General features: G+C 42.3%; 1 protein-coding gene across 1 annotated transcript; it reads right to left on the bottom strand.

The window, feature by feature from the left end:
• Positions 1-12,423: 12,423 nt before the first annotated feature.
• ZBTB42 (zinc finger and BTB domain containing 42) lies at positions 12,424-19,309 on the bottom strand. The gene is given in 5 exon segments (XM_032768813.2): positions 12,424-17,195; positions 18,691-18,761; positions 18,763-19,034; positions 19,037-19,086; positions 19,089-19,309. Coding segments are annotated over 5 exon segments (1,995 nt in total). The 5' UTR covers positions 19,246-19,309; the 3' UTR covers positions 12,424-15,750.
• Positions 19,310-22,295: the final 2,986 nt, after the last annotated feature.

The raw sequence follows: 22,295 nt of genomic DNA, 5'->3' as shown, positions 1-22,295 counted from the left end.
CCTGTATGTTGAGATCTGTCTCTGGCTGACTGGGTTCTGAGTCCTGGAGTGCAGGCGGTCCTCCCCCAGGAGTCAACAGTGCACCTCCATCCTCACGGGCAGTCAGCCAAGACTGAGCTGCTCTTCTGCATTTTTATCCGGTTTCCAGCTGGAGCATGCCCAGCAGAGCCGAGGGGGCATGGCCTCTTCAGCCCAGAGAGAAAGATTAACCCCTGTTGCAATAGTGCAGGGCTGCTACTCCCTGTCACACATGCTATAAGTAAGACAATCATTTCAATGTTATTTGTATTACAGTAGTTCCTAAAGGCCCTGACTCATATCAGGGCACCATTGTACTAGGCACTGTAGATACACATAGTAAGGAGATATTCCCTGCTCTAATGGGGACTCAAAGTCTAAATAGATGACACAGACAATGGAAGCATTATCGCCGTTTAACTGATGGGGTACTGAGAGTATAAGTGACTTGCCCAAGGTCACCCAGAAAATTTGTGGCAGAGCCAAGCACTGGGCCCATCTCCAAAGTCCCAGTTGCTTAACCATGACACACTTCCTCTTGAGCAGCTATTGATGAAACAGCTTTACTAACCAGGGTCAGAGCTAAAGTCATCAAAACGTCCGTCAAAATGAAATTGATGAATAACAGGAGAAAAATATCTTGGGACAGTGTTTTCTGATCAGCTCTAAATCATAGCTTAAAGAAGAGGCTCATTTCATTTTTGGATCACATATATTTAGGTTCTGCATAAAGGCTGTATGAAAAGAATATGCTGCATATGTGGTACAATGGTTAGCAAAAGCAGCATGGTCAATGCCATATATGTTATTTTCAGAGCCTTTCACTTAAAACTGAGTACTGTACAGCGTTTCCCTTTCTCAAAGGATTCCTCCTATTACACGCTCATCTTGACCAGGGTACACAGAACCCTGGAACAGTAGCTTTGAAGTTATTACTTTACACATTATTCTGATGTATCACATCTACAATGTATTCATTAAGCTCACTTTAGTGGGCATGAGTTTAGGGATACCTGATGTTTTGGGGATAGGATGGATTGACAAGGAGGGGATTAGAGAGCAATGAACACTGCAACTTACAAAGAAAAAGTTTAGAAGTCAAATCTGCTTCTAATTGTGTGAGCACATTCACAGAAATTCCTATATAAAGAAATGAACCACATCAGACTCTGGCTAATTTGGGCAAACCCTTCGTCTATTATGCCTACATTTTGCAGTGTAAATTGTGCTCTCAATAAAAAGCATAATAAAGGGGCCAGCTAAGAGGAGGAGTTAAGAATATCAGTAGAAAAATGAGAGGTCGTACTTCGTGGTATTAAAAACCAAACTGCATATTGTCACGATTTAGGCATAACTACTTACCTCTTTTGAGGTAGAGGTTTTATTAGTCACCTGCTACAACATTGACTTTGCAGTCAAATTAGTTCACCCCTTTCTCAGTGAGCACACTCTATATGTCTCTTAAATGGAAATCAAAGTTACAAATATGAAATGCTTCACTGCTCCATTGTGACAGCTGTTCTCATGGATACCTGACTTTTCACCACCTCTTCATGCATTGGGTGTTATTGTTCAATGCTACCCATTTTCATTGAAAAGTTTGCAGACATTAAGGGCCTAATTCTATGGTCCTTACTCAGGCAAAACTCTCACTAATTCCAGTGGAAGTTTCACCTTGGTAAGGAATGTAGGATGGAACCTTTCACTTGAGTTCTGGTGAAGCAGACACAAAAATCAAATGTACATTTCTTCTTGAACAATTCTATACCACTCTAGTGAGGCTTTACCTGACTATTTACTTAAGAGGATGGCACATCTCTTAGGATTTAAACGTAACACACTGCAAATGCAATAGTTGGCTATCTCAACGCATTTAACCAAAGCTGAAATCCATCCTAGAGTCAGAATTTCTCTTAAGGTATCTACCTTGCTTTCAGAACAACATCAGAATGTGATATTGTTGCAAAAGCTAAGCAAGTCTGTGCCACGTCAGTACTTGGATTAAAATATTCCAAGGAAAACTCAAGTGCCGCAGGAAGCGACCTTGGTGATTTACCAAGTGTCAGGAGCATTGTGCTGTTAAAAAAGTCCCAAGTTGAGATGGCAAACAAGAGATCCTGATGCTGTGAAAATTAAAGATCTTCTGACTTTTTCATAAGATAGCCCCAGTGTCTTGGCCAAATTCCAGTTTAGTAATTACATTTTGCACATCCACATTTTTCCTGTTTTCATTTGGATATAGGATTCTTCACTTCTTGTTTCATAGTGTTGCTGTGCATCATTAAAGATCTAGTAGTCATACATATAGAATACAGCACATTTTGGAGATCCTTCACGATAAAAGAAATTTTAAAAATAAATCTTTCAACTTTCTTTACTCTAAAAAAAAAAAAAAAAAGTCACACGGATTTCAAAGTCACCCTTTTATTTGAAGGTAAATAATGAAATGTAAGAAAGTGCAGATATGCCATGGAAGGCACAGAAAAAATGCCACAAGGAAATCATTGTGCTGATACTGAACACGGGGCAGAACTGGAATAAGTTTCAGCATAGTTTGACATTTGCAAACATTGCAAAGCAAAAAGTGTTGTCTGATCTTGTCAAATCTAGTTTTACAAGCCAAGAAGTAAGGAACAGGTGTTTTTTGTGGTTTCAAAATCTCAGGTAACTTTTTAAATCTAATTCTTAGAGATAATTGTTTCTAATTTTATTAATAATTATGGGTGAAATTCACTCTGGCACAACAGTCTTGCATGAGTTTCTCTGCACTTCTGAAGTTCAGTTGGCTAAAGCCACTGGAGAAGTGACATTTTATCCACCTAAAGTACTTCCATGGGCTTCCCCTTTCCCCCACACCATAGCATTTCAAAGACTCACAATCTAATATATTTTCTTCACAATATGAGGAAGGCCACTATTAGCCCCTTTTAAAGTGGGGATAAGAAGTGATTCCCCCCTACCCCCCAAAATCAAACAGGAAGTCTCAGGGTATTGAACTTGGGTCTCTGGTTATCACCCTAAACATTGGGCCACACTTCATCTCAAGTAGCTATTCTTGTGCTACACACTGAAGAGGCATCTGCACAAGTACTCCATCAACCGACACAGAGGGAAACAGGATGGATCCTGGCATTGATTGGCACCACCTCACTGATTCCATGGCCTTAACACCCTTTGTTAGTGTCAGTTCAGTTCAAGTAGCATTGTGGCCATGTGCTAGCCTGGGATTGGATTTATATTTCCTCCAGTTTCCCTTGCACGTCATCTGCATAAAGACTCCCGTTGCCTTTATGCAGGGGAAGTTAATTCATCACTAAAGAATTAACTAAGGCATTTTCAAAAGCAGAACAGGTGGGTATTCGGCACTAGGTTGGCTGCCGATCTTTAGGCTGAATGCAATTGGGTGAAAGTGATCATGAAACGGTAGATTTCATGATTTTAGGGAAAGGAAGGAGTGAGAGCAGCAGAATGGAGATAATGGACTTCAAAAAAGCAGACTAATAAATGCAGAGAACTGATCAGTACAGTCCCTAGGGGTGGGGAGAAGCAGTTCAGGAATGCCAGCAGTGTCTCAAAAAGACAGTATTAAAAGGCACAATAGCATGATGTTAAGAACCCAGGAAGCTATAGACCAGTCAGCCTAACTTTGCTACTTGGAAATATACTGGAACAAATTATTAAGAAATCAGTTTGTAAGCAGGATGTAAGGATGATAAGTAATAGCCAAATAAGATTTGTCAAGAACAAATGTCATCATACCAACCTAATTTCCTTCTTTGACAGGCTTACTGCTCTAATGGGTGGGGGAGAAGCATCAGATGTGATATCTTGATTTTAGTAATGCTTTTGACATAGTCCCAAATGACGTTTTCTTAAGCAAACTAGGGAAATGTGGTCTCCTTGAAATTACTGTAAGGTGGGTGCATAACAGTTTGAAAGACCATACTCAAAGAGTAGTAAATGGTTCGGTCAAACTCGAAGAACATATCTACTGGAGTCCCATGTTGGTCTAGTAATATTCAATATTTTCATTAATGACTTGGATGATGGAGTGATGATTATGCTTATAAAATCTGCAGATGACACTAAGATGGCAGGGATTGCAATCATTTTGACAGACAAGATTAGACTCCAAAATGGCCTTGACAAATTGGAGGTTTGGTCTGAAATCAACAAGATGAAATTCAATAAAGATAAATGCAAAGTACTACACTTAGGAAGGAAAAATCAGATGCGCAATTACAAAATGGGGAATAGATGGCTAGGCATTGACACTGCTGAAACGGATCTAGTGCTTATAGCGGATCACAATTTGAATACGAGTCAACAATGGGATGCAGTTGGGTAAAAGGCTATCATCATTCTGGGGTGTTGTAACATAGACCCCTTGGCAAAAGGTCCCCTGGTCTTTGCAAAAAGCTCTTAACACAGACCTGACAAACTCACTACACCATACACCACTTACAGGATATTTATCCATAAAGACTAAAGTGTACGGTATATACAGAAAGTTCATAACTTGTCAAGATTCATAATCATTGCAAGATGTATGTATAGGTAATATTTAAGGAGTGATGTATTTATGTTGAAAGCCTGCTTCATGGACTTGGAGTAGAAGTTAAGTCACCAGGAGAAAATGTGTTTCGGTGACTGCCCATTCAGGCACGGAGGAGTTGTCACCCCTTCTCTATTTGGCTGGTGATGTAGTGCAAAGCTCAATTTGTTTAGCCTTATGCAATACTAAGACTTTGACTAGGAAACCAGAGGCAACGATAATCAAAATCACTTAAAGATAATTAAACAACTTTACAAGAAGACAGGGCTTGGCCCTTCCTGTACATAGAAACAAAAAGCTGCTCTCAGCATAACACAGAGGAGGGAAACACACTGTATACCCATTCACTGAGGAAAACCCTGCTTTCACAAGTGTTTGGACCTTGGTTCTTGAGAAACCAGTCAACTCTGCAACAGAGTGAACTTTGGGGAGGGTGGGGGAAATTTATTTTATTAGGTAGGAAAGGTAGCTATTGAGAAGCATAGACCCAGGTTTGCATTTTGTGATTTTGTTTTGCTTTGTAACCAGTTTTTCCACCACACTCTCATTTCTAGTTAAATCTTTATTCTCAATTATTTAAGCCTTCTTTGTTTTATTATAAGTGCTGCATGGTTTACAGGGGTGGGCGGGTTAAGGTAAAACTGGGATATACCGCACCGTTGGGTGTCAAGGCTGTGGAATTTTGTGAATAACCAATGTGAGGGGCTAGAGTTCACAGGGGATCCAAAGGGACACGGTGATTGGGAGGCACCTATTGTTATTCTGTAACGCAGATATGGGGCTGCGAGGGCTTGAGTGGCTGAAAGGCGGGTGTTTATCCTGACCTATCACAAGAAAGACTCCCTCTCTCCCTAGAGGCAGGGAGTAATGAGGTGACTCTCAGTCCCAGGTGCCCCAAGAATTGGCACAGGAGCAGGGCTTAAATTCTCAGAGTATTTCACAGAGCCATCCATTCCCTCCCCCCCACCCCCACTATAAAAACTCCATGGAAGTTGAAAATGTTTACCAGAGCTCTGCTCCAGCCAGCTCTGGCTGCATTTAAGCCCTGCACAGGCGGATATTACCAGGAGCATTATAAGGAAGACACGGGAGGTAATTGTCATGCTCTACTCTGCAAAGGTGAGGGCTCAGCTGCAGTGCTGTGGCCAGGTCTGGGCGCCACACACTAGGAAATATGTGCACAAACTGCAAAGAGTTTAGAGGAGAGCAACAAAAAAGGGAGAAAGTGTAGAAAACCTGACCAACAAAGAAAGATTAAAAATTCTAGACAAGTTTAGTCCTGAGAAAAGATGACTGAGGAGTGGACCAGATAACAGTCTGCAAATATTCTTAAGGGCTGTTATAAAGACAGGGCCAGTGCAACCATTTAGGGCACTAGGATTTGGGGGGTGCCATTTTCTTCGGCAGCTACTGCGGTGGCCGGATCTTCGGCCGTCCGGTCACCACCAGCATTTAGGCAGAGGGAGCTGGGGCAGGGAAGCGCGGGGATGGCTGCCTGCAGCAAGTAAGGGGGAGGGGCAGCATGCAGGGGAACTGCTCACCCCTGCCCCACCTCCTGACCGCTTCACTTCTCCCACCTCCCAGGCTTGCAGTGCCTAAGCTGATTGGCACCTCAAGCCTGGGAGGTGGGAGAAGTAAAGCAGCGATGGCGTGCTTGGGGTGGAGACGGAGCAGGGGTGAGCTGAGGTGGAGGGGAGGTGCCTCAGGGTGGAGGGTGGGGAGCTGCTGCAAGGGGGCGCCTCAGGGCGGAGCTGCTGCAGGGGAGGGGCAGGGGCACCGGAGGGGGAGAGAGAGGGCGCAAGGTGGAAGTTTCGCCGAGGGCACGAAACATCCTTGCACCAGCCATGTATAAAGAGGATGGTAATTAGTTGTTCTCCATTTCTACTGGCAGCAGGACAAGTCTTAAGGGCCTTAGTCTGCAGCAAGGAAGATTTAAATTAGAGATTAGGGGGAAAAAAATACTTTGTAACTATAAGGGGAGTTAAACTCTGGCATAGGCTTCCAAGGGAGGTTCCACAACCCGCTCATTAGAGGTTTTAAAGAACAGGTTGGACAAATACCTACCAGGGTTCGTCCAGCCCTGCATTAACATGATTCTATAATAAAAACATTTGTATGGTTTTAAATTGGGTTTGTTTGTTTTTCCCCCCCGTAGAGTGGCTTCTTCTCCCTGGAGCACTGAAAATAGAACTGGACCCAATATTTCTACCTGTTAGTTTCATTCATTACCCCACAACATGACTTTATAAACTGATATAAATCCACTTTTATAGCCTAACTGTCACACTGACAATAGAAGTTCCTTGCTTATCTAAATCTGAGGAACCACCAGAGAGTTATGATATGCATATAAAAATTTTAAACTGCATCCTGAAAAGGTTTGATTACAAAATGAATCCAGTAAACTGAGACTGAGAGTGGATTTAGGGAAATGATTCAAGAAAATGATTAGACAGTAGACAGCAATGTTGGATCCCTGCATATAGGGATTTCCTCTTTAGAGATAAAAGAGTTTACCTCTAATTTAGAGAAAACTCAATGTCCTGTTGCTGATCCCTTCTATTTAAAACAGCTTCTGATATATGAGTAAATAAAAGATGTGACGGATTTCTGAACAGCTTGTTCAACTTCCACATATTGTGAAAAATTCACCAGAGGCTCCAAGCTTTAAAAGGTCTTTAAAATATCTTGCCTCATAGTTACCTTTTACACGGACACAGTACACAACAGCAGTCAAACCCAAGCACTAATTCAGGAGTATTATCCATTGGTTAGTTGATAAATCCCCCAGTAATGGATATACAGGCTTAGGAGTGAAGGGGGAACATTATTTACCTAATAATCATCCTCTTTTTTCTGGAGCAATCAACAAACTGGCTTCTCACTCTGGAGTATCTGTAACAAGGACTGTAGTTCAAGCCATCTAACTCAGCAATTTTACATAGGATATTCTTGCAAGAGAAAACACTAGCATTCACCATAACTATGGGATCCTTTTCTCTGTCTGTAATGATCTGAAACGAAATTTTAGAAGTTCATATGTGTAAAAAGGATTGTTGAGGTAGAGATGGGTTATATCCAAATGGTCCTGTTTTCTGTGTTTTGGAAAACAATTTGTTTACACGTGCACCTCTTCACTCCTAGTTTAATACTTTTGAGAGACAATTGGATGGAGGGAAAACTGAGGTCTTCTATTTATTCACACAATAGCATGGGCGGACTGTCCTTCCAAACGTTTTTCATTCTAACCTTGAGTTGCAGAGACATACAAATATCAGAGGTTGGGGTCACCTAGTTCATTTCTTGGCCTTTCTAGTAAAGCTATAAAGATGCCAATGAGGACTTTTCTGTGACAGGGACACTAGTCCACTAGAACATGGCCTGGAGATTCATTTCTTATACTGTATAGGCCAAGACTAGTTATATATTTGGACCAAGTAGATAATTTGTAATCATTAGCCTGGCAGTGAAAGGGTGTGTGTCCATTATCAATCCCCTATGGATTTGGCTTGGTTTGCTTTTCAACTCAGAAGAGAGACACAGCAACTAAATATTTTCAATCAAGCCAGTCACGCCCCTTGCATTAATTAGGTCACATGCCAGGAGCCAGGGAAGTCACATGGTGGAACGTTATATTCTCAGATCACATTAGTGAACTCTGTAAATGTAACAGATATGCAGGGTTTACTTGGGACACGCCACCTTCTGAACAGTTACTGAACCTGCTGGGAAAGCATTAAGCAGGTGGCTCATAACGCCATCTACATGGAAGGGAGATGATCAGGATGTGGGCTGAGCAGTCCTGAGGTAGGAGCAGCTTGGGGATAAGGCTTCAGCTAAACTTTATTAATAAAGCTAGGGCCACGTTTGTGTCTCCACACAGTATATTGAGCATTTTAGAGCAAGCTGTGAAAGGCAAAAGCACTTGATCACAGGCATTTTATCAAAGAACCAGACAGGGGAGACTGTGTACAGGAGCTTTTAAAAAGGAATAATTTTTCACGTGTAATTAACTTGTGGAACTCATGGGCACAGGAAGGGATTGAGGCCAAGATATTAGTAAGGTAAATATCCACTTCCTTTATCAACATGACATCAAGACTATCCAGTTACCATAATTATTAACAACAGTTACGGAAGTGACCTTGGGTTTCAGGTCTTAAGCCAAATCTCTCACTACTATAGATCAGTATGAGACCTAGTGTAAAGGTCAGATAATTCCAGTCTGCCTGCTATAAGATTCTTGCACCACACTATGAAGCATCAGATCCTGGCCATTGTCAAAGACAGGATACTGGAATAGATGGGACTGTGGGTCTGATCCAGTCCAGCAATTCCTAGGACGTTTGTTAGCTGCCAACAGTGTGGTTGATGCTATGCAAAACACAGGCTGTGTCCCATAAAGAACACTCAGCCAGTTAGAAAGAACACAAAATAAACTGGACTAGCCAGAGGCCGCTGAATATAAACGGATGGGTTAACAGGGAAGTAACTAAAAATGCAAGTTCCAAGGACACTGTCTCAGACAGTTTAAATACAACTTGGCACACAAGAGAGACTATTAAAAACAAAAAATCAATCAGAAAGAGGTAGCTGTTCAAGTCGGTGGGAAGGGACAAGAGGAAGAGGCCTGGGTGTCAATTCAAGTCGGTGGCTGGATGCTGGTTTTTCAGAGCAGACCCTCTGCCTATGGAAACTGTCGTCACCGCTGGCCTGCACAAAATGTTTTGGCTGGCAGCCTGCAGCAGCACAGACTTTTCTCCCCATTTGTGCCAGACTTCTCTTACTGGGGTAGTGTAGGACTGTCACTTTGATGCATATAAAGGCCAAAAGGATATTAATGGATTTTTTTGTTAAAGCCAGGTTGGCAAGTACTTTTATTTTCTGTGACAAATCACTCTGAAAGGGCACAAGAGCCAGCTGTGCACAGAAGTGTGCAGCTGTACTACTAAAGAGAACAACAAACAGGAAAAGGTAACAATAAGCAAATTGTTTGTTCTCTCTTCCTATTAAAGAGGGTTAGCAAATATTTTTCGTTTGGATGAAAGGCCCTAGTCAGAAGCCAATCAGAACTTTACAACCTAAGACAGGTAGGTTACTAGTACGTACAGTGCTTTGCATTTTCGGCAGTGTTTCACCACCCCCATTCTACATTAATAAAAATGAGCAAGAAACCAGAGTCTCTCCATCATTATGAAAGATGCAGCTCTGCACCAACTTGCTTCATCTTCTGCACGTGCAGCCAGGGCCTCCCCGGAATAAACAAGAAGCGATTCAAGACAAATTGTTCTTTAAGCTGGCTAGCAATGGTGCTGTTAACAATCCTTATACTTCAAGCGCAAAACGTTTTAATAGGCCAACTGCACTGTTGACTCCATTTTACTTGATACTAGCTTTGTCCTACATACTCTACTTCCTCTGGGTCACACCTGCCACAGCTTCCCTTAGATAACAGCTGCTGATTCATATTATGTTCAGGAATACTTAGAGCAGAACAAAAAATACCACAAGACTCTTTGGAAAGAAGTGGCAACTGCAGGCCAAGATAGCAATATCTAAGCCGCATGACCAGTAAGCAGAATAGCATTACTGAGATAGCCATTCCTACACATTCAGTAGAAAAAGTTCAATTACCCAGCAGACAACTCCTGCCTCAGATCAGTATTTACTGACTTTCGACCTATCAAGCCCAATGTTGAGAATGATTGAATCAGGCCAGGAATTTGGTTTATTTTCATACAAGTTGCAAGATGTTGCTCGTGTGCGCTTCCAATGTCAAAAGGACAGTACTTCATCACACCACAAGGCCTGGATGCTTAGTCTGTATTAAAAGAAATTAAGTTTTGTTTTGACTAAAAGCTTGGCCAACCATAGATGCCACCTCTCACAATCGAGAATCCAAAACGTGAATGGAGAACCCACATGATTAAAACCCCCTATAGCACTTTGCTTCCAAACAACCGAGGATTAGCAAAATGCTAGTAGCTATATTTGCGCTGCTATATCCTCTCCTGTGCCACATCGGTCAAAAGAGCACAAAACCATTTCTTTGTGGTTGCAGTGGTCTCTGGCCTGCATTGTGACATGTGGTGGTATGAACTTCACAGCTGGACATACAACACTGTGTGTCTGGTACCAAGGTGTTTTGCTTTTCTGTGTAGTTTTAGTTTGACGTAATACGTGGGCCAACCCTGTAAGGTTTAAGGATCTCCTACGAGCTACTAAGCGGAAGGCAGTTGACACCTGAAAAAAACGTAGCACCTTCCAGGACTGAATCGATAGCTAAGCAGCAAGTGCATCTTTCAAAAGATATCAAAACCCAGCAGCCACTCTGATACACGTCCCTCTCCTCCTTTCTATTTTGTTTAGAATCTGTTGAGTCTTCTCATAGTGGAAAAGCGTGACATTTGCTATTTATTTCAGGCAGCATAGCTCCATCTTAAAATTTAATAAGTTATCAAGCAATAGGCACCAAGATCTGGAGTGCTAGGATACCTTAACATTTTTAATCGGCATAAATAAAATGGGCATAGTATGCCCAAGCCAAATTAAAAAAAAACAAAGTGCTGCTTTCTTTTGTTTGAAAATATTTGTTTGACACATATTTGCAGATCAGCCACTTTATAGGGTCAGCTGTAAGTTTAATAAAAACACTTCTATGTCTACCATCCCTCAAAGGAAGGCATTTTTATACAGCAGAGCAATAAAATAGGATACGTTCAGTTTGCATCTAGAAAACAACCATCTGTATCTGCAAGTGCATTCAGAAGGCTAGGGACGGAAGAAAACAATGGATACTGGTGCCAGACAGACAGCTGTAAGAATCCCACCAACAGACACTCACTCACCTCTAGCAGCGGCTACACATCCAATAAAATTATACAAAACTTGCCAACACTTCATCACATCACAGCTGGGTGCCGTAGGAATGATAGTTCTCTCCAACAGCATTCTATCCTCCCTACAGAGCGAGACAGGAGGTACTGAAGCGCTGCAAGGCAGGAAATGTGCTTGAATAGAATATGAGACTTTGCAATAAAGATATTACAGCAAAAGAAAGGGCAAAACATGCTCCCTGCCTCCCTGAAATATTATGGATTTCCTTCCTTGCAGCTCTGCAATACCAGTTCTTTCAAACTTTCTGTCCCTGGTTGGGTACTCCAGAATATAGCAAAACACAGCTTATTTCATCTACTCAGAGGCAGCCAGCATGTCCAATTTGTGTTTTCTTTTTTTAAAGGGCCCAATTCCAACTCCCACTGAAGGGAGCCTTTACATTTACTTCAGTGGGAATAGACTCAGACCTCAAAGCCCCAACCTGTGAATACTTACACACACAAGTAACTACTCACGTAAGTATTCCAATTGATTTCAGTGAGACTACTCCCACCTGGATAAAGTTAAGGAGACACCTCATTCAAGTCAATTGGACCATATGAGTAGTGTTATCTAAATCCTTAAGCATTTGCATGATTGGTTCTATTGGGGATGTGGGTACCTAACAGCTCTAAACACACAGCATATACTGCAAAGTTGCTCAAAAATGGGGCAGATCCAAAATCTCATTCAAGTCAGTGGAAAGGCTCACACGGATATCAGTAGGCTTTGAATTAAGTTCAGTATGATTAGGACAACAAAACAGAAGAACAGAGTGTGAATATTTAGTTTTCCTCAATGACTGGGTAACAGATTAAACATTGGGTCCCTGTCAGACAAGAATATAGCAATTCCCTCAAGTATCTAAAACTCCAAGTGGCCCTGAAAATGTAGTTTGTCATTCAAAGAAACAGTGAAACCATGATCACGTATAGATTTTTAAAAGTTCAGTTAAAGAGCGAAAGGGCTCAATGTACAACTCTAGCACATTTTATTTTGTGTAAATTTATAAAGACAACAATCCTAATCACGATTGTCACATTTTACAGCACATACCAATACAGTTGCAAACAAAACTCCACACAAAAATACTAAGCGCTAACAATAGTTTTTCCTTAAGTCACTCTTTACGCGATTGTCGTAACTAGACTAAACAGTATAGTACTAACACTGAAGGAAAAAAATAGTTCACTATAAAACAGTGATAGAACATTTTTATAAAATATATTCCATTCCAATAGCTTTTCTACATACTGTATACTATAAAACTCTCCCACAAAAATTAGTGTCTTTAAATATACATATTTAATCTGAACTGCAACAAGATTAAAAACAATTAAAAATATTGATGATTTTTTTTTTTACATTAACTTCACAGTTTTTGTTTGTAGTAGAAGACAAATCCAGTGTTTAAAATTTAGAGCAATACTATTCTCTATAGAGAAGGTAACTCCCCCAGTGAAATATTTTATGAAAACAAACATAAGTGTGCAATGTTTTTAGTACTTCTCTAATGAACCATTTTTGAAGACATGCTCAAAGCTATTGCAACTTAAAAAAAAACAAAACACACCCAAGATGGAGTGCACCAAAAAAAAGTCACTTTAAAATAAAAATAAGTGCAAACATCTTTACTTTAGAAATTCAAGCTATTAAGGTTGGGGAGAAAAATATTAAGCTATGAGAAAAGAACAGTGCATTAATAACGCACTAAAAACCCCACGGCTTGTTATATCTTTTACTCCTACCCCATTTTCAATGCAGTACACAGCATGCTCATAGCATTAGTTTAGTGAGTTATTTCTAGACTAAAGTCAGATGCAAAATTTTGACTTTCCCCTGCACCCATACAAATGATATTTGATCTTTTAAAAAAAATATATATATATATATAAGAACAGGAACTGAAGAATGAAATGCAACAGCAGTATCACAAAACATGAAAAATTAAAAAAACTATTGCTAGTTTAGATAATACCACTACTGTATTAGTTGTTCACTTTACAGCATGTACAGAAGTTTGTGTAAGATTTAAGGTGAAGCATAGATTAACTTATCTTGAAATAGTTTAACAGTAATAATTCCACTTCAAAAAAATTCTAATAAATACTATATCAAGTATCATCAGGAGAAAAAAATAACTTAATTTTAGTAGATTTTTGTTCAGTGCTATTTCCAATCACAGCAAAAAAAACAAAAAAGTGATTAAGTAGAATAAGACCACAATACCAAAGCCATGTCTGTTTACACATACAGTGCTCTCCCACATGTTCCTATGTAACAGGTTCAGCAAAAATATTTTACAGTAATGCAAAGAAATTAGTCTGAACAAACTAACAGTAGAAGTAAAATTTCACATTACATGTACATTCATAGTTTAAGAGATGAATACAGAGGAGGTCACAACAAATGAAGTCCTGATTATTATTATTATTATTTTTTTTAAGTACTTTCACAATAGCTCAATATCACAATTACACTGTTGAAATCACATAGGTAGTAGTGCTTACTTAATATATGTAAAGGGAAATGCTGGACAATTCCTTCTTTTGGGATGAAATCCAATATTCTGAAATACAGTATTTAGAAGAATGCACTTCAGTGCTTCAAATTCATTTAAAAATAAATGACTGAACTTCAAGAAACCATTCCAGGAGTGTCAGTAAACTTGACAAAGTAACTTTTTTTTTTTTTTTTTTTATAATTATCAGTCCTGAAAAATGAAATTCAAAAGCACAGATGTCATAAGGATTCAGTTCTGTATGTGCGTGTACCTTGAACCGATGCTTTAACTGGAGAGGCATAATCTGATATTTACTGACATGCACCAAAGGGTGTTCTCTCAGGCAGATAACTGAATTACTGTGTTTGGAATTCAATAACTGGTTATAATTACAGATGGGCTAAATTTAAGAAAACAATGGGGAAGTTAATATTTTGTTAGGCTGGTGCGAAACTATCAGGGCCAAGTCCCTCTGCTGGCTTGCATTTGTGCTACCCAAGAAATCAGTAGAATTCCACAGAACTTGGCCCAGGGCAGTTGCCAACTTTAACAATATATAAACCATTAAAAAAAAATCCATACTACAGATCTTTAATATAGGTCATTTAAAAAAAAAAAAGTGTAATTTTACTAAAATGTACCAAAAGATGCTACAGGTATCCTGAACAAATCAGAAATCCCAGTTAAATAAAGAAAAAAAGATTGACTATCACATATTATACTGACCAATTTCCTCTTAAGAATACTGGTCATCAGTTCCTAACTAGCTGCTCAGCCATTTCTTTTCCTTCACCGGCCTCTGCAGTTGTTGTATACTTTTATCCATTCCCAGACGTCTGAGCAAGGTTATGATACATATTACAGACCCAATCTTGCACCCTCTATGAGTTTACTCACTGCAGCAATGTTTCCCCAGCAGTAGCAGGACTGGTCCCTGTGTTTGTCAGGACAGGGATCGAAATGTGTTCATATATCACATGAGTTTACATGTTTACTCTAGTGTGTATCCTTCAACAACTAAGGAGTGAATATAGTGCAGACAGAAACACATTTCTACCCAGTTTTTAATATTCAAAAGCAGCTCAGTGCTATTCAACAAACAGTCCTTGGAAGAGGGATGGGGAGAAAGGAATTTAAAAAACTTTCCTTCTGAGTATGCCAAGTCTGCATGCAAGGCTTTTCATTCAGATTTTAGGATTGATTGCAAAACTACTGATTCAGTAGTAAGAATCAAAAGCCAAACTGTACCAGACATGCAAGTACAATTCAAGGAATTCTCAAACCTCTTTAAAAAACTGGACCAATTTAAGCCTACTTCTTGAGAAGGCTATAGGTCTCGTCTTGAGATACATGGAGTTAAGTGAGCAGATTCCCTCAGATGCATCAAATAAGCTATAGTTCAGCTCTTGTGTTGTCATGAAATACGGAGATAGCATTTAGGGGGCTTAAGTAAATCTTGGAGTATTTCTCCAATTCTGTTATCAATCTTTTTTGAAATGAGGCGGCGAGAACACAAGTAATTCCAGCATGAAAAATAGAAGCCAAATCATTGAGGAAGTACTCAAATCATTTTCACTCTACTAACTTGGAAATAGTGTAACATGGGTGTGCAACAGACAACTGGGCGGGGGGGGGAGGCGAACAGGGAGAAAAAGGCGGCTGTGGCAAAAAGGCCACTGAAGTGTATACTTAAGCATCTTTCAACATCGTTAACTGATGCGAATATCAGTAAAAAAAAGAAAATCAGATGCTGCCTTAAAAACCCCACACATTACATTAGCAACAACAACAACTTGTCTCAAACCACCAAGGACTTTACGAGGCCACAATGAAATTTACGGATGTGTCTGTATAAGTCACCGGATTGTGTAAATCGTCTTTCACACCATTTGCAGCCATGGGGTTTCTCTCTGGTATGCACTACTGCATGACGGCTGAGATTGTGGGAATACTGGAAGCTCTTTCCACACTGGGCACAGGTATAAGGCTTTTCACCCGAGTGAGTCCTTTCATGTCTCTTTAAGGTGTACATGCAAGAAAAAGTCTTCCCACAAAGCGTACAGGTGGGCACTGAACCATCAGGTGACAACCTGGTCCTTGAGCCGTCTTTATCTCTGAAGTGAGAGCTCAGGTGCAGCTGCAGGATGTGCGGGCTTGGAAAAACTTTGCTACAAAGGGGGCAAATGCAGATATGCCCAGGAGGCACAAGCACACCGGAGGAGGAGATATCTGATGAATCCATGTCATCTTCACTCTCATCTCGGTCTTGATCTATATCATCTTCTCTTGCATGAGAATTTCCATTTCCTGTGAACATGTGTCCTAACCCTGTCACTAGGCTTTTGGCTGAATTCCCAAAATGCTGACTCTCTGGACTCCTTGCTTCACTGTCCTCCTGATCTGACAGCAAGTCTTGTTCCTCCTTAACAAGTGGCTCAGTACCCTGCTGCTGGCTGTCGGAAGCCAGCTGTCCAAAGACGTAGGAGGGGTGTAAGGAATCTCTCCCAGACACAGGCTTGAAAGACAAATCCAGAGCACAGTCCACATCACTTGAAGCTGGGATATGGTTAACAGACCTTTGGGACAAAGATCCTGCAGAACTATTGACAGTAGCCTTTGTTTTTCCAGCTGCTGTGGTACACGATTCTGCCTCTGCAGACACAGAGCTGACACTTATAAGATCAGAGGACCAGCCAGGGTGACCACTTACCCTATCTTTATTCGTTGATCTATCATATTCTGTGACAGTGAATTTTTGTTTGTGTCCCAGTTCAAACTCATGTACCAGGGGCACTCCCGTGTCTAAAAAATGCTCCTCTTTTTCCAAATTAGCCACATCATCATTCATCTTTTCTTCCAAACACAATTCTTTATCTTTCAACTTGCCCTTGCAGACTTTCACAATGTCATACATGTGAAGGTAGCTCGCTGCAGCGAGCACATCTTCAACTGGAAGACTGTTAAACTCCAGCTTTCCTTCGTACATGAATTCAAGCAGTAGACTGAAGGCTGGGGCGGTGACAATGTCACTGTTCAGATGCACAATATCCCTTTTGTCTAACTGATCCCTGTAGAAAAGATGGAAGTACATGCTGCAAGAAGCAAGAACAGCTCTGTGGGCTCTGAACTGAGCTTCTCCAACTAAAACAGTACAGTCACACAGGAAGCCCTGGTGACGCTGCTGACTCAGACACTGCAGCAACTGGCGGCTATGGTCTGGAAACTCCATTCTTCCTTCATAACCTGTTCAAAACAGGAAAAACTTGAATGCTACTATAAACTAAAGCCTCCTAGCAGCTGTAACAAACAGATTGGCTTTTGGGTAATACAAGCCAAAGAAACAGCCTTGGAGATAACGTTTACTGTTCATTGTCTGTAATAGTTTTATTTAAAACAAAGAAAGCCAACATGCTTCTCATCCTTCAACACCTGCTGCAAACAGGAAAAACTTGATTGCAAGTAAACAGAAGCTTCTAAAGCAGCAGCACCTCCAACCTTTGTCTCTTTCACTAACAAAATGGGGGGTGGGAGGGGGAGAGACAGCCCAGCAGTTTATGCAGTCCTGGAAATGTCTAACTCCGGGTATAAATTTTATTCTTTTTAATGAAACAAACAAATCAATCCACTCCCACACTTAACTTTATGCGCAATCATTTTACATTAAATAATAGATCACTCATTCATTGCGTGGACTAGTAAAGGAGCTTGAACACTTCACGGATTTGGGGGGAGGGTGGGGCGGCAGGAGAAAAGTCCTAGGAATCAAGCCCGCACACACAAAAAGTTTACTGCCCTCAAAGTTATTAAAAGCAAAACAACAATTCGAGAGAAATGCGGTGAGGCGACAAGTCCAACTACCTGCGGCAACAGCTCCAAGCAGGGAGATCCAACAAGGCGGCTCACCTTACCCGGCTGCCGCGCAGGGACTGAGGGGTGCATGGGGAAAAAAGCCCCTCCTGGAGGCGCCCAAGTTTGCGGTGGGAGAGGGCACCCCGGGCGAAGGCGGCGATGGTGCTGCTCGACAGTAGCGGAAGAATAGCAGGCGGCTGAGTGCGTGTGCGAGAGGAGAGTATGCGAGTGAGGGAGGGAGTGCTCGGTTTGCTAATTACACTGCAAGCTGGAGAGTCAGCTGCTCTGACTTCACTGCGATGGAAATGCTACCTCCAGCTGTGCTCCTTTTAATGCCATATGTTACTCCAAATCTAGCTACCAGCCAACCACAGCTTGCTGCCTTTTAAAGTTCCAGCAACCCCATTTATAGCCATCTATTAAATCCCATAAACTTAAACCGAGTCCTCCCCTAGCTCTGCCTCTCCCCCCCCCCGCCCCCAAAGAATAATACTGGGAAAGTTGCTTAATAACATCCCACCGCTGCTGCTGCAGCCGCGCCGGGGAAGACGGAGCCCATTTGACCTTTGCTGGAGAGAAGTTCCCAGCTCCAGCGCAGCTCGCAACTTTACCGGGAGGGGAGGCTCCGAGAGGCGATCGGGCTCGCTTAGCTGGGTGGCTCATTGCGGCTTCCCCAACCCCATAACTTTATGGGACTATTCGCTGGACTTTACTTTGTGGGCAGGCCCTGGGGGGGGGGGGCTGTTGGGGAGGGTCAAATGCACTGCAGAGGACAGAGGCAGCCCCCACAAGAGGCTGGGGGGGAGGGCAGGAGGGTGCCCCTAGGCAGACGGGGATGCAGCCCAGCCGGGGAAGGGGGGCAGGGAAGGCACCGCTGCTGGCTACTTACCAGCCTGCCTTGCTGGCGGCTCAGCGTCCGGCCCCCGGGCCGCAGCCGCACGTGCGGGGTCGCCCCCTCCGGCCGCCCCAGATGTGGCTGGCGGCGCCGGGGACCGTGCAGCCGGAGGCGGACAGGAGCCCCGGGCTCTGTTGCTGCCAGCCTAGCAGCGCTCTTGTGTTGTGAAGCAGGTTGTTAGCCAGCCGCTCTCGCGATACTTTCCCTCTGAGCGAGCGGGGTGTGTGTGTGTGTGTGTCTCCCCCTGCCTGGCTAGTGCACACAATAGCCCCAGCCGCGGTCGCGGCTCCGGCCCCTGAAGCTGCCAGCCCCCAGGCGGCGGCAGCGGCTCTAGCGCTGCGCCCTCCCCGGCCTGCCCGCATTCTGCTCGGGACAGCAGCTGCCCCGCCGCTTCGGGCATGTGCCGCGAGATCGTCCGCTCGCTGTCCCGCGCTGCTGCAGCGGCTGGGCTTGCGGGGGGAGGAGAAGGTGCTGCGGGGCGCTCCCCGGCCTGGCACGCAACGCCAGCTCCTGGCCGGGCTGTGCTGGAGAGGGGGCGGGAGAAATCATCTCTGGCAGGGAAATGTGCGCTCATCATGGCTGGAAAGTATCTTCTCCCCCGCACCCCGAGAGCAGGACGCCAACCAGAGCTTGGTTAACTGCAACACAACGTGCTGCAAGCCCAGGAGGTAGCGACCCCAAAGTCACTTTCCCCCGGAGCGGTTTCCGAAGAAACGATCGATTTCCCGTAGCAGGGAGCAGTGGTATTCCGTTCCGTCGCCCCAAGGACTGGTCATCTTTTCTCTGCGAAACTACCCCTATTTTCCAGCGGCAAAGCAGGGACTTCGCCCGAGTCTTTATATTACACAAGAAAGGTTGACACGCTCCTGATTTTTAAGCAGACTGTTTTGCCATTACAGTCGTTCGCACCGAGAGCAAGCAGTGAGCCCCAACTTTCAATTCTTGGGCTGGGAACTTTTTCTTTGCCTAGTGGGTTAGCTATAAATATGAAACGAAACTCGGGTTTGTATGTGTACGTTCCTGTCGTATCCTATCTAGATGATCGCAGGGATGCTTTTTGGCACAGTTAAATCGTGCCTGCTGGTAAAGAACTAACAGCCCAAATCTGTAATCCGTGACATGTGGTTAGGATTGGATCAGGTGACTGTCATAAAATAGGGCTAATTTAGTCATACATTACATGTAGATTTAGAATAATTATGATGCGAACTTGAGATCATCCCCCTGCGGTGTATTTTGACCTAGACAGCTTCGATTGCAAGTAAATAAAGAGTCATTTAAGAGGCTTTCCCAAAGTTTTCTCTGTGTCTGAGAGCAGGAAGATTACGGAGCACGCCTTCCATGCAAGCTGTAGGGTTAAAGAAGCAATCCCTTCAAGAGATTAGAAATTTATATTTTAAAAAATCTGTGTGAGCAGCAAGTTTTTATTGCGTATTATCACTTTCCCGGGGCGGTGCTAATTGCTCATTGCCTCATTCCTGCTTTCAGTACGGGATTGACTGAAACATGACACTTGGAAAGGTGGCATGCTTGCCTGGATTTCTCTTTCGTTGTGTGTCAGCTGATAAATACCAGATGCCTACGGATTTTCAAGATGACCTTTTAGATAGTTAATTTGAATTTTAAATTTTAATTAGCTGTAATCCCATCAAAGTAAACTTCTTTGTACTAAAAAGTGTAGAATTCGCTGGTCATTTTATCAGTTTTCTGTGCAGTGTGTGTCAGGTACCACCAGCTAGTCCCACCAAAGGAACCTAGGCTGAAATCCTGGCATCATCCAAATCAATGGCAAATTCTCAGTTACTTCAGGGAAGCCAGGATGTCATCCCTATGGCCTGATCCTACACCACTGAAAGTTGGGCCCCTAGGAAATGAATGACAATACAAGTGACTTTCATTGTTCTGCATTTGTGTGGATTGTGAACATATGTAAACATTTGAGGCATGTCAGAGTAAAGATGGTCTCATAATTAAAGCCCTGGACTGGGACCCAGTTTTTAAAATGTTGAGTTTAAAAAACTAAATTCGCATGAGGTAATATCTTTTATTGGACCAACTTCTGTTGGGGAGAGAGACGAGCTTTCAAGTTTACACAGAGCTCTTCTTCCGCTCTGTGTAAGCTCAAAAGCTCATCTCTCTCACCAACAGATGTTGGTCCAATAAAAGCTATGACCTCACCCACCAATATGGCTACAACAACTCTGCATACATATTTTGCATGAAATTGTTTGTGAAAAATTAATCCTGTTTTTCAATCTGTCAAATTCAAGATACCTGGGTTCACTTCCTAGCTCTGCCACAGAATTTTTGTGTGACCTTGGACAGGTACAACTTTCTAGTGTAGACAAGACCTAAGTGGTGACCTTGGCAAGGGCAACAGGGACAAATGCCCCTTGCGCCACATTCTGAGACATCCTGCACTTCTAAAGATCTGAATGTAAATATATGACTGTCTAAGCAACCTGCTTTCACCTTCCTTTGGGGGGAGGGATAGCTCAATGGTTTGAGCATTAGTCTGCTAACCCCAGGCTTGTGAGCTCAATCTTTGAGGGGGCCATTTAGGAAACAGGTAAAAATCTGTCTGGGGATTGGTCCTGCTTTGAGCAGGGGCTTGGACTAGATGACCTCCTGAGGTCCCTTCCAACCCTGGTCTTCTATGATCTAGGTCATTTATCTATCCATGCCTCAGTTTCCAATCTGTAAAATGGGGATAGGTTTTGTCTCCTACCCATTGCCTGTCCTGTCTAGATTGTAAAATGCCCCTGAGCAGGGAATATCATTTACTGTGTGTACATTACAATATCTAGAGCAATGGGGCTCCTAGGTACTATCATAAAACATTATTAATTATTATAATTAATGTTTGTTACTGTCAGTTTAATCCAGATTTCTATTATTTTATTTCCAGGCTCTTTGTTCATAGAAGTTAGGAACTGTATCACCTTTGACTCACTGTTGCTCTCAGAGATCAAACCTCACCATGGCTGGTAAATTTTAGACATTTCTATGGCATTGATTTCCAAAATATCTGAGTTCCTCATAAAATTTATGATTGTATCCTCATAGTGTCCTTCTCAGATAGAGGTTGTATTACCTCCATCTTACAAATAGGGAAACAAATAGGCACAGAGTGGTATAGGCTCTGATTCCTCAAAACCCTTAAGCAGCATATGCTTAAATCTATCCCTATGCAGCAAAGCCCTTAAGTGATTTGCCCATGATCACACTGGAACAGAATAGGGAATATAACCTAGATCTTCTCAGTGTCCTGGAACAGTCCCTTTAACTATGGTAGCCTACATTACCTCACTGTAACAGCCAACAGTCCAGTCAACACAAGGAAATTATTCCTGTTTACCTCACAAATTGCATGTGAAGGCTTTTCTTTGTTGATGTCAGGACTGACACAGTCTCCGTATGTTCGTGCATTTGAAATATTATGCAGTCTTTTGTATGTATTTGAATTACGCTGCTTTGGGTAGGGACTTTTTCTTGTGTGGGGAGTAAAGCATGGTGCAAATCCATAACACTCTGTCAGTCATACTAGTGAACTGATATCTCAGCATCTTCATCCTGAGTTTGTCATGTCACTAATACCA

Source organism: Chelonoidis abingdonii, chromosome 4 (genome assembly GCF_003597395.2).
Source record: "Chelonoidis abingdonii isolate Lonesome George chromosome 4, CheloAbing_2.0, whole genome shotgun sequence".
Classification (NCBI taxonomy): Eukaryota; Metazoa; Chordata; order Testudines; family Testudinidae; genus Chelonoidis; species Chelonoidis abingdonii.
Note: the sequence above shows the minus strand (reverse complement) of the source record. Positions and strands in the feature narration are given on the sequence as shown.